Below are 18382 nucleotides of genomic sequence, written 5' to 3'. Positions count from 1 at the left end.
ATCAGTTTCTGCTACTTTCCCTAAAGCAATCAATGCACATTATTTGTGCCTTGATTTAAATTACAGTGTCACTCTGCCATCTGGTGGATATGCTATTTGCATCATTTGTTAGGGAAAGGCAAATTCATACTCTTTGCTACTAATTTGCAGAGGGATTTTATGCTACTTGTGGTTCAGAAGGTAAAGGATCCGTCTATAATGTGAGAGATTCTGGGTTCGATTCCTGGATCAGGAAGATACCCTGGAGAAGGGAATGACAACCCACCCCAGTGTTCTTGCCAGGAGAATTCCAGGCGCAGAGAAGCCTAGCGGGCTACAGTCCACAGGGTTGCAAAGAGTCAACCATGACTGAGCGATTAGCACTTTATACTCTTCAATACTACGAAAAAAATTCTACCAATTACTATGTAATTTTGCTGAGAATGAGACCAAAAATAGATAATCTAGGGTCAAACTGGGAATGTTGGGGGAAAATAAAACCAACATTTCCTTCCCATTATGTCAAACTAGTATTTAAACTGTATATAAACTTAAGGGGAAAAAATAATCTCTTGTGTAATTAGAAATAACACTGGACTGAGATGATCAGATTTACTTTAATTCTTCAACCTTTTCTGAAATATGTGCCAGACTGGAGGCTCAGACCAGATCAAAGAAAGATAAATAAAACTGCCTGTGCGCACACTGAGTGACCGTAGACCCCAGGGTGCCCGTGATGGCCTGCACTTCATACGTGCCATTCTCAGGAGTATCTGCACATAAACACCTGCGGGGGTGGGGGGGAAGGGCAATTGTTAGTTGCTCTGTCATGTCTAACTCTTTGCGACTCCATGCACTGTAGCCCACCAGGCTCCTCCATTCATGGAATTCTCCAGACAAGAATACTGGAGTGAGTAGCCATTCCCTTCTCCAGGGGAATTTTCCTAATCCAGGGATAGAAGCCAGGTCTCCTGCATTGCAGGTCAAATCTTCACCATCTGAGCCACCAGGGATCTATCTAAAACTACGTATTTACATGTAATACTGAATTTAGGAGGCTACTTTGAATTGAATTTCTTACTTTTTTAAAGTCTGCTTCACCTACATACACTTATAGGGATGATCCCCTCAGTTATGCGCTGCACTCAGTCACTCAGTGGTGTCCAGCTCTTTGCAATCCCATGGACTAGAGCCCACCAAGCTCCTCTGTTGTGGAGGAGCTGGAAGGCTTTAAGCAAACACTGAAAATGTATTTGCTCCACTCATGACGAAGGTTGGAAGCTGGGACGAGCATAACAAAGGGTTATGAGCGTTCACTGAGTGCCCAGGGCTGGGAACGGATGACGAAGGGTCAATATGCCCGGCCTTGAGGCATTCAAAGGCTTCCTTCTGACCACCTGTTTCTGAGAGCAAGGACTGTTGTTTCATGATAAGACTCCCTTTAGAGTTTCGCCAAAGCTATGTTATGGCTTGGGCGGTAGGAAGTGTATTTTATGCTTGAATGCTTTAATGTTTATCTGGAATGGCTACGTGCAAGTCAGCCTTATGCTCTATTCCCTGAAAATTATAAAACTACACAATTGGATAATAAACTTTGTCAGTCCACTAGAGGCTGTCCCTGAGTGTCCTTTTCAGAGTGCAGTTCTCCGAGCCATACAACTGGCGCCCAACGTGGGGCTCGAAGCAGCAGACTGATTTTGAAATAGGGCCGCACTCCTGCAGAAGCGAGGTAAGCAGGATGGGACATCAGACAAGTAAAATTCCTTTTGTTCATCTCATGCATCATTTCTTGAAACAATACGGGGTTAATCTGCCTGAAGAGCAGTTAACTAGCTGTTACCAGACAGTGTTTGAATATAATCCATGGTTTCCAGAGGAAGGAACCTTGGATTTACAAACTTGGACCAGAGTAAAGAATAATGTTTTAAAAGCTTATAGACAGAGGGTAAAAATTCCCCCACAATTGTGGGTAACTTGATCTCTTTTACGGGCTGTTATGGAACAATTAGATGTCTCAGGAGGAGATTTAGAGGTTGAAACTGTTCGATCCCTGCATGAATGTGAATTAGAAGAGAAAGATCTATCAGAGGTTTTAAATCAGAAAAATGTCATGCTAGAGCAGAGTACGGACAAACAAGAATCACAGATGCTGAAAGCAGTCAAACAATCAACTTTGCTAGAGGTCCCTGATCCGCCTTTACCTTGCTTTTTGCGAGCTCATATTAACAAGCCTCTAACACTGGACTTTCCGCCCGCTGCAATGCTGTCCGCTGCTGCTACTGCTCCCCTATTTCCTAGCATTCCTCCTCGGGATATGCCTCTTTGTGCGTGGGCTTTTCCAGTCCAATTTAATAATCCTCAACCTGGACATAATCAATGGCAGTCACCTGATTTTGGTTTGCTCACGCAATTCAAAAAGGCATGTACGTTATATGGACCTACCTCACCCTACTGTATGGAATTTCTTAGGGGCTAGGCAGATCAGTGACTTCATAGAGATTTTTTTACAGTTGCTAAAATGGTTATGACTCCATAACAGCTACTACAATGGCAAATGTGGGTCACAGATAAAGCCAAATTAATCTTGCAAGGACAGCAAAGCAGGGGAAAACCTACTGGACTAAATTTTAAAATTTTCACCGGCACCAGAGCTATGGCTAAAACTGCTGCACAATTACAATTTGTGCAGCCGCCCATGTTATCCTGAATTAAGGAAGTAGCTATCAGAGCATGGGCTAAAATCGACAGTTCCACCTCTAATGGATCTTTTGTAAAAATATTGCAGGGACCAACTGAGAAATATACTCAATTTATTGATAAATTTAAGGAGGCCATTGATCACAGTCTTGAGGATGCATCTTTGTGAGAAATTATTTTGAAACAATTAGCTTTTGATAATGCTAATGAAGATTGTCAAGCTATTATCAGACCCATTAGGGGGCAAGGAGGAGTTATGGAATATTGAAAGCCTGCAGGAATGTGGGGACAATTCAACATAAAGCTAAAATAGCTGCTTTAGAAACCTTAAATGTTTCCCAAAAGTCTAAAGTTAAATGTTTTAACTGCGGCGAGCCGGGACACGTGCGGAAGCAGTGTCACTTGCCTCGGCAAACAGGTCTTTCTCCTGACAAAGGAGGGGCTATTAAAACTAAGCCCCCTGGGCTCTGCCCAAGATGTAAAAAGGGGAAGCATTGGCTGACTGAGTGCCTCTCTAAATTTGATAAACAAGGTAATGCTTTACCCATTCAGACACCTCCTTCAGGAAACTAGAACAGGGGCTCTCCTCTAGCCCCATTAAGCAAGGAGGACAACCAAATATTACTAAACAGCGGCTACCAGACGTAACACATGTATAGACATTTCTACTCGCCGAGATATGAAATTATTAATGGTAAGTGTTAGGACCAAACTGAAGCCAGGGCAGGCTCTAGGGGGCAGGCTAGGCCTGAGGTTTAGTCTCTAAGAAAGCTGAGGCACTGGTAACTCCCGCAGGCAGTGTAGCTTGACCAATCAGAAAAAATCCCCGTAGCCCCCCGCCTGTGCCAGACCTGAGCCAATCCGGATAGGGATGCGAGGTTTAAAAGTCCCACGCGCACGTATGGTTTAACCAATCAGCTATGCTGTTACAGGAACAAAGAACCGTCTGTATAAAAGTAGATGTGATTCAGAGCTCGGGGCGCTCGTCAAGACTCCATTGTGCTGGATGAGACTTGAGCCCTAGCTCGAGCTAGCAATAAAACCCTTAATGCTTTTACATTGCTGTGGATGTCTTATTCTCTCAGTTTTGGGGACTCGGACACTGGGCATAACAGTAAATAATCCTATGAAAATCTTAATTGGATATTTTGGCCCTATACCAAAAAATACTATAGGCCTCCTATTGGAACAAAACAACACCACCATGTGCAAGATAATTGTACATACTGAGATCATTGATAAAGATTACATGGATAAAATTGCAATAATGTTACATGTGACTCACAACTTGTATTTACAAAAGGGTGACAGATTTGCTCAGTTATTGCTATTACCTTATGTGCCCCCACTTAATAGAAAAACAGACGCCAGAACAGGTGGCTTTAGGAGTACCAACGTTACTGCAGCCCTTTCTACTGTTATAAAAGAAATCAATAGGCCCATGTTAAAATTAAAAATCAGAGAAAGAACTTTTGAAGGAATGTTAGACACTGGGGCAAATGTTTCCATCATAAGAACAAAAGACTGGCCTTCGGACCAGCCTACAATTTTAACCTCACACCAGTTGGTGGGAATAAGAACTGCAGATGCAACTCAAACTTATGTTAGTTCATCTTACTTACAAGCCCTGGGCCCTAATCAATTAATTGCTTACATTAAACCGTACATTGCCCCATTACCATTAAATTTGTGGGGAAGAGACTTTCTACAACAAGCTCAAGCGACTATACAATTAAATGAAACTTTTTCTTAGGGGTCACTGAAATAAAGCCACTAAAGTTAAAATAAAAGTCTAATAAACTTATCTGGACAGCTCAATGGCCCCTATCAAAACAAAGCTGTCCACTTTGCATACTTTGGTGGCTGAACTACTACAACAAAATAAAATAAAAACTACTCAATCACCATGAAATTCACCGTTTTTGTCATTAAAAAAAATCAGGTAAATTGAAAATGCTAACAGATTTAAAAAATATTAACACTATAATGATTGCTATGGGAGCATTACTACCAGGACTCCCAAGCCCTGCTATGGTCCCTAAAGACTGGGCTATTATGATTACTGATTTACAAGATTGCTTTTTCACTATACCTTTACATCCAGATGACAGGCAACGTTTTGCCTTCTCAATACCTTCTATTAATAATCAATCCCCTGCTCAACGGTATCAATGGAAGATCCTGCCCAAAGGTATGATGAACTCCCCTATGGTCTGTCAATTCGTTGTTGATAAAATTTTGCAGCCCATCAGATTGCAATTCCCTGAGGCATATCTCATTTGTTTCATGGATGACATTTTATTGGCTTCTCCCTCAGAATCTCAATTAAGTTTATTAGGTAACGAGGTCATAACTAAACTAATCATGAGCTACTAATAGCAGAAGATAAATTGCAACACCATTCACCTTTTAAATACCTTGGATATCTTATGGACTGCTCCACTGTATAGCCACAGAAGCTTTCTATTAGAAGGGATGATTTACAAACACTTAATGATTTCCAGAAACTTCTTGGGGATATTAATTGGCTACGACCTACCTTGGGAATTCCCACATATGCTTTACAAAACTTACTCAAATTATTAGAATGTTCCTCTGATTTAAATAGTCCCCAACAACTTACCCCTGATGCTAAGAAAAAATTACAATTGATAGAACAGAAAATTCAACAAACATTTGTTTACTGTATTAATTACAATTCCCCTTTTCAGATATATGTCTTTGGTACTAAAATATCTCCTACTGTCATTATAGTTTAGGATAATCACCCTATTGAATGTGTATTTCTCCATTCCAAACAGACTAAACGCATTGTTTCCTATGTAGACTTAATAGGGAAAATCATTTTTCTTGCACGCTCTCGCTTGTGCACTATAGCTGGATATGACCCTACTCAGATTTACCTACCTTTGACAAAAACAGAAATTGATAATGCTCTCCAGGTGTCCACTACCTTTCAGATTGGCCAACCCACCTAAGGAAAATTATGGAATTTCTTACAAAATACTTCTTTTATCATCAACAATATTGTTTCTGAACACCCTCTCATGACTGCACCTAATTATTTTATAGATGGAAATAAGGCAAGATGGGCAACCATAATAGGTCCCAATCTACAGAAAAAAAAATAAAAAAATAAAAGTCCTTATCAATCTGTTCAAAAAACAGAATTATTTGCATTATATTGTTTATTACTCTAATAAAAACCCCATTGAATGTTTTAACTGATTCTTGCTACATGGCACATCTTTTCCCATCTTTTGTAACGGCTCATTTTATATCCAATGAAAATGATCTTATACATTCGTACTTATTGGTTCAGCAAGAAATAAGAGCTAGACTCCATCCCTTCTTTATTACTTACATTCGTGCTCATTCCCATTTACCAGGACCCCTCAGTTTAGGCAATGATTTGGCTGATCGCCTCATCGTCCCTATATTTTCTTCCCCCGAACAGGAACACCAGCTCTTCCATACTAACACTAATAGACTACGCGTTCAATACAAGATACCGTTACAAAGGGCTAGAAAAATTGTTCGGAATTGTGCCACGTGTGCCCCCTTTCATTTGACCACTAGTCCCCAAGGGACTAATCCTAGAGGCTTACAAGCAAATGAATTATGGCAAGCTGATTTTACACATTACAAACTGCCCCCTTTTAAATTGTTATTTGTAGTCATAGACACCTTTTCCGGCTTCATTTGGGCAGTTCCTTCTGCCGCAGAGACTACTAAGGCTGCCGTCACAGCTCTTCTGCAATGTTTTTCAGTGATGGGGGTCCCTGTGTCCATCAAAACTGACAATGGTCCTGCTTTTACAGCCAATGCTTTTCGTGATTTCATGCATCAGTGGGGTATTTGCCATCTTACTGGCATCCCGTACGACCCTCAAGATCAAGCTGTCATTGAACGGGCCCACCATACACTCAAGCTCATTCTTAATAAACAAAACAGGGGGGATAAACTAAGGGGCCCCTATGGACCTAAAGCCATTTTGCCTATAGCCCTTCTAACAATCAATTATTTTAATTTGCCTCAATCAATTATTTTAATTTGTCTCTACACAGTCAGGAAACATGAACAGAGCGACATTTTTCTGATTCACCCTCGCGTATGCCTGAACAAACTGCTGTTTGGGTTAAATGTCTTAATCAATGGTGGCCAGGAACACTTAAGTTCCTAGGCAGGGGATATTATCTTGTCATTTTAGATGATGGAACCGAGCAGTGGGTCCCACTCAAAAGAGTCACAAGACCGATAGACCTTGCTCCACACCCCCTGACCGATCACAGCACTAAAACAGAAATTGCAACAGGTGCCTTCTGAGCCTCCTTATGACAACGTATCCTGAAAGAAAAAATCATCTGTGCCAGGGATGGACTGGTCCACCTGTAGAGGAAGGTTTAAAAAAGTTTCTGTTCACGCCAACATGACTTTGTTGATTGGGGGCCTCATGAACTCTTTGTGAATTGCTCAGAATCACAAGAAAATAATAACACCTGCCAATGGTATAATGTTTCAGCACCACATTTTAACAGAACACAAACAGGACTCTAGCATCAACGCGATGAACTTTTGAACTGGTACAATGGAAGTCTTTCACCTCCCAGACCCCGGATAATCAGTCCAGTCCTGGGGCCCGAACACTGGCATCTTTGGAAAATTCCTGCTTGCTTGTCCCGGTTTAGTGACTCGTATGCTTACGCACGTTTCCATTCCACAGAATTATACTGTTGAGTATAATTATGCCGGTTATGTTCATGCTTGCATAAATGCGCCCTATCTTTTTGCTATTGGGCAATTTTGGAGTAATGGCTCAATTCTGTCCTGTCCTGTCGTTTGTATACTTGTTTAAATCTTAATGTGCCAATTAATGTTACTAAAGACAGTGTTATTTTAGTCTGGCAAAGGACTGATTTGTGGGTTCCAGTTAAGATTTCTGAACCTTGGTCAGATTCCATGTTGTTGTCTTTTGTTCTGAGAGAATCCCTGAAAAGAAGCAAACGTTTTATTGGCTGGATTATAGCTACCATAGTGGGTATTATTTCAATTGTAACTGTTGGTACAGTTTCTGGAATGGCATTATATAATTCTATTCAAAATCATGATTTCATTACTGCTTGGAAAAAGGATTCTCATGATCTCTGGGCCCAACAAGCTCAGATAGATCAACAAATACAAATCACGTCTACCTTCAGCAGCATTCCCCATGTTATATAACACTGACTTCTATAATACACTATCCGCTAGTACTTCCTTTCTAAATCTGAAACCTTGGGTACCCCATACGATGGCTTCTTATGCGCTAATCTGTTTGTTAGTTATTGTTCTTAAAGGATTCCGAACGTTATGTGCTCGAGCCATCACCGCCCAAAAAGCAGGAGTAACCACGGCTGCAGCAGTCCTTGCTCTTGAGAAAAAAAGGGAGGGAATGTGTAGGAGCTGGAAGGCTTTAAGCAAACACTGAAAATGTATTTGCTCCACTCATGACAAAGGTTGGAAGCTGGGCCGAGCATAACAAAGGGTTATGAGCGTTCACTGAGTGCCCAGGGCTGGGAACGGATGACGAAGGGTCAATATGCCCGGCCTTGAGGCGTTTGAAGGCTTCCTTCTGACCACCTGTTTCTGAGAGCAAGGACTGTTGTTTCATGATAAGACTCCCTTTAGAGTTTCGCCAAAACTTTGTTACAGCTTGGGCGGTAGGAACTGTATTTTATGCTTGAATGCTTTAATGCTCGTCTGGTATGGCTATGTGCAAGTCAGCCTTATGCTCTATTCCCTGAAAATTATAAAACTACACAACTGGATAATAAAGTTTGTCAGTCCACTAGAGGCTGTCCCTGAGTGTCCTTTTCAGAGTGCGGTTCTCCGAGCCTTACACTCTGTCCATGGGAATTCTCCAGGCAGAAATACTGGAGTGAACTGCCATTCCTTCCTCCAGAGGATCTTCCCAACCCAGGGATTGAACCTGGGTCTCCTGCATTGCAGGAGGATTTTTAACTATCTGAGTCACCAGGGAAGCCCCTCCTCAGTTAAAGACAAAGATTAATAAAGTTTGTATTGAACTGAATCCTTATGTGTTAAGGTGGTTAGAATGTACTACTTAATTATAGTAATAGATATTTTATCAGATGGAGTAGTTAAATCAACCTGTTACAGATGTATAAATTATGGATTTTGAGAATTATACAGATAATTTAAAAACAGCATTTTGAGAATACCAAGCAAAAAGTGATCTTAGTGAAAGCTCTAGGCCAATGTGAGGACCAGTCACAGAGTATGGGAAATGTAGAGAGACATTGTGGAGTTTAATATTGTGTCTGCATTCTTCCTGAAGAGTCTCCCCCCTCCTTTTGAAAGTTTGTATCTCTACAGCCCCTTCTTATATACTTTTAGTGAAACTGGGCAACCCAGAGACTCTGAGTCATTCACACTATTCTGTTTATTGACACTGGAGAAAAAAAGAAAATTCTTTTATTGTTATTCTGAAATTAGCTTCCTGTGGCTTTTAAAAGTTAATTCATTTAAAATTAAATTTCTCTCCTCAAGACACAGAAAAAAAGGCCAGTTTTTCTTTCATATTTTAGCCTTGAAATATTTGAAGGCAGTGTTAAGAGTCTCCTTCTTCTTCTGTGTTCCAGATGTCTTCAGGCCCTGGATTGGTGTATCAGATGCTCTAGCTCCCATATTACACCTCACTGTTTATTACTTCACACTGCAGGTGCCTATGTAATTATTGCTAGTGACTCGTCTGCAGTGAGATGTTGTCAAGAACATAATGTTCATTTCTGAATCAAAATGAAAATAGGAGTTACTTCTTTCTGTTTACATCAACTACTAATGCAACTGCATTGAATGCCATGATTATAATATTGAAACTCAGTCAGTTTCATTCTCATTGTCGACACCATTTTACAACCACAACCTCTTCATTACTACATACTTGTACTGTGGGCATGGAACTCTATTTCAGCTCTATTCAGCAGTCAGTACTAATCCCAGCTGCATTCTTTCCACAGTTGAGAGTCTCTGGTCCTCTGATCGTATCTCATGCTTTTTGTTGTTGTTCAGTCTCACAGACAGGGAAAACTCTCTGCAACCCTGTGTCCTGCAGCATGCCAGGCTTCTCTGTCCCTCACCCTCTCCCAAAGTTTGCCCTGCCTAAACTCTACTTCTAATTGAAAAAAAGTTGAACATTCAAACTCCTACCTTGGTTCAGACTGTCTTCTCTGCTTAAAATGTCTTTTGTTTTTCTTTCCTTATCCCTTCAATCTATCTTAACACTATAGTTTGACTTGTGATTGTATTGATCAGGAAATACCTTGGTCATTATTCAAGTATTTCAACATGTGAAGAGCACTCTTAATATGCTTGACAAAAGCTTAATGAAAAATAAATAAGCAAAACACAAAAATATTATGCACAGTGGCAATGCAGAAAAATGTAGTATTCTTTAAAGCAAATTATTATTTCTCTCACTACATCACAATTATACCATAACAATCCCATTATTGAACTTCCCAGGTGGTGCTGGTGGTAAACAATCCAACTGCCAATGCAGAGAGACAGGTTTGATCCCTGGACTGGGAAGATTCCCTGGAGGGAATGAACACCCAGGACTGATCTCCTTCAGAATGGACTGGTTGGATCTCCTTGCCGTCCAAAGGACTCTCAAGAGTCTTCTCCAACACCACAGTTCAAAAGCATCAGTTCTTCTGCACTCAGCTTTATTTATAGTCCAACTCTCACATCCATACTTGACCACTGGAAAAACCATAGCCTTGACTAGACAGACCTTAGTCGGCAAAGTAATGTCTCTGCTTTTGAACATGCTGTCTAGGTTTGTCATAACTTTCCTTCCAAGGAGTAAGCGTCTTTTACTTTCATTTCTGCAGTCACCATCTGCAGTGATTTTGGAGCCCCCCAAAATAAAGTCAGCCACTATTTCCACTCTTTCCCCATCTATTTCCCATGAAGTGATGGGACCAGATGCCATGATTTTAGTTTTCTGAATGTTGAGCTTTAAGCCAACTTTTTCACTTTCCTCTTTCACTTTCATCAAGAGGCTCTTTAGTTCCTCTTTACTTTCTGCCATAAGGATGGTGTCATCTGCATATCTGAGGTTATTAACATTTCTCCCGGCAATCTTGATTCCAGCTTGTGCTTCTTCCAGCCCAGCGTTTCTCATGATGTACTCTGCATGGAAGTTAAATAAGCAGGGTGACAATATACAGCCTTGACGCCCTCCTTTTCCTATTTGGAGCCAGTCTGTTGTTCCCTGTCCATTTCTAACTGCTGCTTTACCTCTTCTACAAATCTTTTCATCTCAATTTGAAATAATTCTGTTTCTTAACACAAAAGATTCCATATCATTAATAATTAAGATATTCATTTTTAAAAACATATTTACATAATGCAATCCCAAACCTCTCTGTGGGAGCATTCACAATCTGGGCTTCTTTATTTAGAAACACTGTCAAAGTTTATGGAATTAAGGTCTTAAAGCTTTAATTAAACTCCATATTGGAGGATAAAAACACTTTTTCGATCCCTTGTCTGGGAAGATTTTAAATTTCATGGGGCAGCTAAGCCTGTGCACCATGACTACCAAGCCTGGGCTCTGGAGCCCATGAACCAAAAATAAAGAAATAAATATTTTTTAAAAGAAACAAGTTAGTATCATATACACAGTGCTTGCTTTAACTGAAACTAACATTCAATTCTGAACAAAATTTGGAAGAAAGGAATTTAGAATTTCAGAGTAATACTTTATAGAATTAATAAAATTAAAAGTAGAACTTGTTGCACTGATTATCTTTGGTCTGCATGGACTTCAGCTATTTTTATCATTTATATTTGACCTACTAATAAAAAGCATACTAAGAAATCTATAAAATAGCAAAAAAGTGAAAAATCGACAACCTTCTATTTCAAGTGATTCTCTTTTAAAAGGCTCCTTTGGTTGGAATTACAAGTATATTTGGTGATTCAATCCCTGCCCTGACAAACGTTCAGCTGAAATATGAGGCCAACTGCTTTGATGTGGCTGTCAATAGACGTTCAAACAGGTAACCTGACATTTTCTTTATTTCTTAGCCATCACATATTAAAAATAGCTTACACGTGTAAAAGTGAACTTCAATTAGCTGCTGAGTTGTAGGTTACCTGCTTGGCTAAATCTTCCAAAAATTAGCTGCACTAGAATTGTCAATCACTTTGAATAACTTGTGTAATCTTTGTTTTCCAATGCCCCTACATATGTGTATATCAAGATTTCCCACACAGGAAACTGCGTGTGTATATATGTGTGAAAGTGTGTGTATGTTCGGTTGTGTCTGACTTTTTGAGACCCTCTGGACTGTAGCCCGCCAGCCTCTGCTGTCATGGAATTTTCCAGGCAAGAGTAATGGAGTGGTTGCACTTTCCTCTTCCAAAGAAACTTGGTAGTAGCATCTTATTGGGTCAATAGTTTACATGGCCTTCTTTCTTCTTGGTATGTGACATGAAGGAGTAGGTGCAGGGATCACATGGATGAGTTTAAAGTATCAGTGCTATGACCTCTAGGACTGTAGTACAAAAACATCGCTGGATCTATCACCAGGATCATCAGTCAGCCAGTTCAGGTGCTCAGTCGTGTCCAACTCTCTGCGACCCCATGGACTGCAGCACACCAGGCCTCCCTGTCCATCACCAGCTCCTGGAGTTCACTCAAACTCATGTCCATTGAGTCGGTGATGCCGCCCAACCATCTCACCCTCTGCGGTCCCCTTCTCCTCCCGCCTTCAAGCTTTCCCAGCATCAGGGTCTTTTTCAATGAGTCAGGTCTTTACATCAGGTGGCCAAAGTATTGGAGTTTCAGCTTCAGCATCAGTCCTTCCAATGAAAATTCAGTACTGATTTCCTTTAGGATGGACTGGTTGGGCCTCCTTGCAGTCTAAGCCAGTATCATGACAACTAGTAAATCTCCACTCTACCAACCCTTGGCTGATGGCACTCATATTCAGGGCATGACAATAATAAGCCTAACTGGCTAAATGCAAAAATATGTGTAGTATAATGCTGTGGATTTTGTATAGTGTATTGTTAACTGTGTTTTCATATCAATATATGTAGAGATATATAAGACTAAAAAGCATATCTTATCAGCCATAATTTGGGTTAGGGTCATTGGAAAATACGTTAATATAATTTTTCATGATTTTAAGAAATGTAGGCTCTGTATGGTCTTCCCAAGTGGCGCTACTGGCAAAGAACTCTCCTGTCAATGCAGGAGACATGAGACATAAGTGAAGTGAAGTGAAATTTGCTCAGTTGTGTCTGACTCATGGATTATACAGTCCATGGAATTCTCCAGGCCAGAATACTGGAGTGGGTAGCCTTTAAGAGGGGTTTAATTCCTGGGTCAGGAAGATCCCCTGGAGGAGGGCATGGCAACCCGCTACAGTATTATTGCCTGGAGAATCCCATGGCCAGAGGAGCCTGGCAGGCTACAGTCCATGGGGTCGCAAAGAGTCCAACACAACTGAAGCGGCTTAGCAAGCATGAACACAGCCTCTGTGTAGAGGTGAATTATTTTAAAAACATCAGCAATAGATCAAGGACAAAATAAATCATACTGTAAATTACAGAAGAGGAAGTTTCCTTTGGTTATTCTGTTTGTAGCTCATGACAATAAACTCTGTAAGAATTCTTCAGGGTTTGAGTCCCCAGGGTTAGGTGGTTAGATATAAAACAAATTAAAATACCATCGTGAAGTATAATTTCTAGGTCTATCTATTACTCAAGGGTGTGTTCATTCTCCTGAAATTTCTTAACTGTTGCAAAAATGACAGATGATATTTCTTGCTATCTTTATTGGCCATATTTTGCAGGAATCTTCAACTTTCTGATGAAAGGACTGGAAACATTTAAATCAAAATTTCAATTTTGATGCAAAACGTGTATGCAGCATATTAGTGTTAGCAAGGAATCCATCATAAAATTATACTGAGGATATCTGGCGTCTGGTGAGTTGATTCAACCTAGGATCATCGTTTCACTCTGATCTGAGGGACATGGAATCCAGAAGGTTTTTGGCAGAGGAAACCTATAGGAGCTGAAAACAGCAATCTACAGGCTAAATTCTACTTTTATTAGTCCCAGGACCATCGTGCTTGTGCGGTTATATGTTTAACCCAACAGAAATTTACTATTATATTTTTCTTTATGTATTATAAGTGTTTAATCTTTCCCAGGTTAATTCTGCTCTAATCATGTGGCTGCCATAATCCAACCAATGATTTGTTTAGTTCTTTTTTTTTTTCTGATTTCCTTCTATGTAGCCTGTGTTTTAATAGAATTATATTCTATCTTGGGGGTATTTGATGCTCTAAGCATCACATTCATTTAGGAATCATTTACTTATACTACTGCTATTGATAAATACTATTATTTTCTTATTTTCCAGGTAAAGAAACAAAAGTTCTAAAGGATAAAGCTAATTCCCCATAATCAAATTCACTCAAGTTGTGAAGACTTCAGCTTGGCACTTCAGAGCATTCTTGCATACACACTGACCACACTGCCTTCACTGGCGTAGGTGGAACTGTCTTCAGTTTCTTCCACTCCCCCTTCTCATGTTCCACTGCTCAGTTTTAATTCTTCTTTATTTGTGTTTTTTCAATCAAGAGCCATGGTACTGAATGAAGGAAATCAGAGCTCTGTGACCATGTTGATCCTCTTGGGCTTCTCAGGATACCCATGCCTCCAGGCACCCCTTTTCTTGGTGTTCTTGACCATTTACAAGTCACTCTGGTGGGGAACCTTGGCATAATTGTGGTCATAAGGACCAGTCCCAAACTCCACACACCCATGTATTTTTTTCTCAGCCATCTCTCCTTTTTGGATATTTGCTCTTCCAGCGTATTTACACCCAAACTCCTAGGTATCTTGGTTGTGGAAGACAGAGTTATCTCTTTCAAAGGATGCATGGCACAGTTTTTCTTTGGCTGTGCATTTGTGATTACGGAGATGTCCATGCTAGCAGTCATGGCCTATGACCGGTGTGTGGCTGTTTGTAACCCCCTGCTCTGCACAGCTGCTATGTCTCCTAAGCTCTGCAGCCTCCTGGTGGCTGGGACTTACACGTGGGGTGGAATGTGTTCCTGGACAATCACATGTTCTCTTTTGGAGCTGTCCTGTGGTTCTAACGTCATACATCACTTTGGCTGTGAGTATTCTGCCATCATCTCTGCTTCCTGTTCTGACACCCATTTCAGTCAACTGATGTGTTTCCTCATTTCTACACTAAATGAGGTATGTAGCCTTCTGATTATCCTCACGTCCTATGCTTTCATAGTTGTCACAATCATTAAGATGCCTTCAGCTGCTGGACTCCGAAAAGCCTTCTCCACCTGTGCCTCCCATCTGACCGCCATCACCATTTTCCATGGGACTGTTCTGTTCCTTTATTGTGTACCCAACTCCAAAAGCTCATGGCTCCTTGTCAAAGTAGCCACTGTGTTTTTTACTGTCATGAGTCCTATGCTGAACCCTCTTATCTATAGCCTTAGGAATAAGGATGTGAAAGAGACAGTCAGGAGTTTGATAACTATGAAACTGCTTTCTCCCTCAATATAATTCAGAAGTCCAGTGGGACTGAAAAACCACTTGAATTAAAGTCAGCCTGGGTATAGCCAGATAGATATGCTTGTGTTCATATTATGCCTTATAATTTTCATATATATTTCTGATGCTAGTTTATCTTTATTATAAGTAAATATATGATTATGTTTCAAATAAATTGTATGTCGTATTTTACATTTTTTTTTGATGGTCAGATGAGCTACTTCTCGGTTAATAGAGAAATAATACATTATGGGAGTCAGAGTGATGAAAAGGGATATATAGTTAGAGACTCATTCCTTACACTACAGTTTATGTTGTGGTTTGTAACAATGCTGCAAACACATGATAACTGTGTTTAGTGTCAGGGTTAAGGTTAGGGTTAGTGTTAGGGTTAGGGTTAAATTTGCACTTAGGTTCTCATAACTAACTCTTCTGATTCAGTTTTATAAAATGCAACTTTTAGCTCTTCTCAAAACTTTATTTTACACCAGGTAAAATGAGGAGTTTTGAGTTTGCCTTATAAAAAGTATTACCTGATTTTAAGCAAGAAGATCCTGAAAATAATAGCTAGTCTCTGTCGGCATCACTCATTTTCTGAATACCTGTGTAATATAGTTCAATCAAAGGTGTTTAATTAAATACTGAGAAAAAGTTAAATGTATTTCTAGGGAGATATGATGATTACTCAGTGATAAAGCCCAAGTTAAGAACTGCTCTATTTTCTCTTCTTCTGACAATTACTCGTTCATATCTCAGGTTTGCACTCATGATCCAAAGGAAAAGAAATGCTCTTCGTCAATAATGAAGTATGAAAAACTTATAATGAGATTAACAGAGATGCTTCTGAGTAACTGGACCTAATCATGAATCTACCTCATTCAGTTTAATAAGCCTTTCTTATATTCCTTTGAAGTACCTGCCATTACCACATATTCTTTTTTAAATATAAATTTATTTATTTTAATTGGAGGTTAATATTGTTAATTATGGTACCTTTGAAGTAAATCTCACTATCCATTAGAGCAACTTCTGACATCTTTTCTTCTGTGTAAGTGGATCCTGTTTATCCTTGACCATTTCATTTTCATACAAACTTCAGTGTTTATTGTGTTCATTCTTTTAAAGCCTGAGGCTCTTCGGGGCTCTAAAATTTACGCCACTTGTTCTTTAGCTCTGCAGGTTAGAGCATTCTTGGCTGTAGCCGTGCCCTCTCTGCTTCATTCATCTATGCTCCTCCATAACCATTTCACATTTCTGAGATTATGATGAGATCATATTAGCTGGTTTTAATTTTACCATTGTTTTAATTTATTCATCTTTATTTTTGGCTGTGCTGCACAGCATGTGAGATCCTAGTTTCTCAACCAGGGATCAAGTCCCTGCTCCCTGCAGTGGAAACAAAGAATCTTAACCCGTGGACCCCAGGGAAATTCCACCATTGTTTTTACAAACGTGGCTTGGCCATTTTATTTATTTCTCATTATGATTACTATGATTGATTTGGTTTCTGAGGGAAGAGAGAGACAACAAAGGTATGTTATGTATTGCGTTTGACATATTGAGTTAAAAATAATCCACATTTTATCTCTTTCTTTACTGATTAGGGGAAAAATTGGCATTGATAAAATTCTACAGGCATTGCAAATAGTAAGATATTGTGAAGAATCTATATTAAGAAGTTACAAATCTTAATGAAATAAACACATTCCTTGAAAAAACAGCATTCAGTCTTATACAATAAAAATAGAAAGTGTAAGTACAGTCTTATCTGTTAGTGTAATGGGGTCTGTGTGTGCTCAGTCGTGTCTGGCTCTTTGTGACCCCACGGACCTTTGCCCGCCAGGCTTCTCTGTCCATGGGTTTTCCTGGCAAGAATACTGGAGTGGGGGGCCATGCCCTTCTCCGGGAAATCTCCCCAACCCGGGATCAGACTCCTGTCCCCCGCATCTTCTGTGCTGCTGGTAGATTCTTTACCACCGAGTCACTGGGGAGCCCAAAGTAATGGAATTTGTTTCCAAAAACTTCCTTACAAAGAAATCCTGTGCCCTGTTTGTCATGTTGGTGAATTTCTCCAAACATTTGAGAAACATTGTCAATCATGCACAAATCTTTCTAGGGAATAGATTAAGACAGGATACTTAAGAGTGCATGATATTCACTTAGATTTTAGCAATCAGTTCAAAGAAAGCTATTGTGAGAAATAAATGTATAGATCAATCTTTCTCATGAGGTTAATTAATGAATATTCAAGACAAAATATTAACACATTGGATTTTATTCCAGAAACTGAAAAGTGGTTTAATAGTCATGAATTAATAACCATAAATCAACATATGAAAATAAAAGGGAAGATACATAATTCATGCAAATTACAGTTCTAGAAAAATAATTTGGTTAAATCCAAAACTTATTCCGCTCTGAAAGGTTGATTTTTCTCAACTACATTTAATAAAATTGTTATTAGCTACAAGAAACTTTAAGTAATCCTCATATTAGCTATTGAAATTACTGTGATTAATTTTAAAATTCTTTGGCTGTAATACTATGTATATATCTAAATTCACATCTCTCAAGAATGTACAAACTCAAAGGAAGTTCCCTAGAGTTTTAATTGAAAAGTTCATACTTCCTGGATGGCTGTGACAAATGTTTCTAGCATCCATGTCCTGAATAGAAAGTAACCTCTTCCTGATAAGAGGATGGGTTTCTCTGGTGATTCATATGGCAAGGAATCTACCTGCAATGCACAAGACCAGGGTTCTGTCCCTAGGTTGGGAAGATCCCCCAGAGAAGGGAATGGTCAGCTATTTCAGTAGTCTTGCCTGGAGAATTCCATGGACAGAAGAGCCTGGCAGAATACAGTCCATGGGGTCTCAGAGACTCAGATGACTGAGTGACTAGCATTTTCACTTTCTTGTTAGAGTATAGAATGTCAGAAACAGGTTATCATTGTGAAAAATATGACCTGTTGACCAGTATGATGAATACCAGAAACGGCTTTCTTTTGATGTAATGAAGGTATTCAGGGGTTACAACTTATCTATCAATAGTTTCTTGATAATCCTTATGCTTGCAGGAGACCTGTGTTCAATCCCTGGGT

The 18382-nt window shown here is 39.6% G+C and overlaps 1 protein-coding gene and 1 long non-coding RNA gene across 2 annotated transcripts; both read left to right on the top strand.

Moving 5' to 3' along the window:
- On the top strand, positions 1356–18382 carry LOC108637648. Its single transcript, XR_001919196.1, has 5 exons — positions 1356–1708; positions 11629–11744; positions 13548–13682; positions 14123–14250; positions 18359–18382. It is a non-coding gene; the product is annotated as an uncharacterized LOC108637648 (long non-coding RNA).
- LOC102180063 (olfactory receptor 5D18-like) lies at positions 14322–15316 on the top strand. The gene is given in 2 exon segments (XM_013969867.2): positions 14322–14456; positions 14459–15316. Coding segments are annotated over 2 exon segments (945 nt in total). The 5' UTR covers positions 14322–14347; the 3' UTR covers positions 15295–15316.

Source organism: Capra hircus, chromosome 15 (genome assembly GCF_001704415.2).
Source record: "Capra hircus breed San Clemente chromosome 15, ASM170441v1, whole genome shotgun sequence".
NCBI classification, from domain to species: Eukaryota; Metazoa; Chordata; class Mammalia; order Artiodactyla; family Bovidae; genus Capra; species Capra hircus.
Note: the sequence above shows the minus strand (reverse complement) of the source record. Positions and strands in the feature narration are given on the sequence as shown.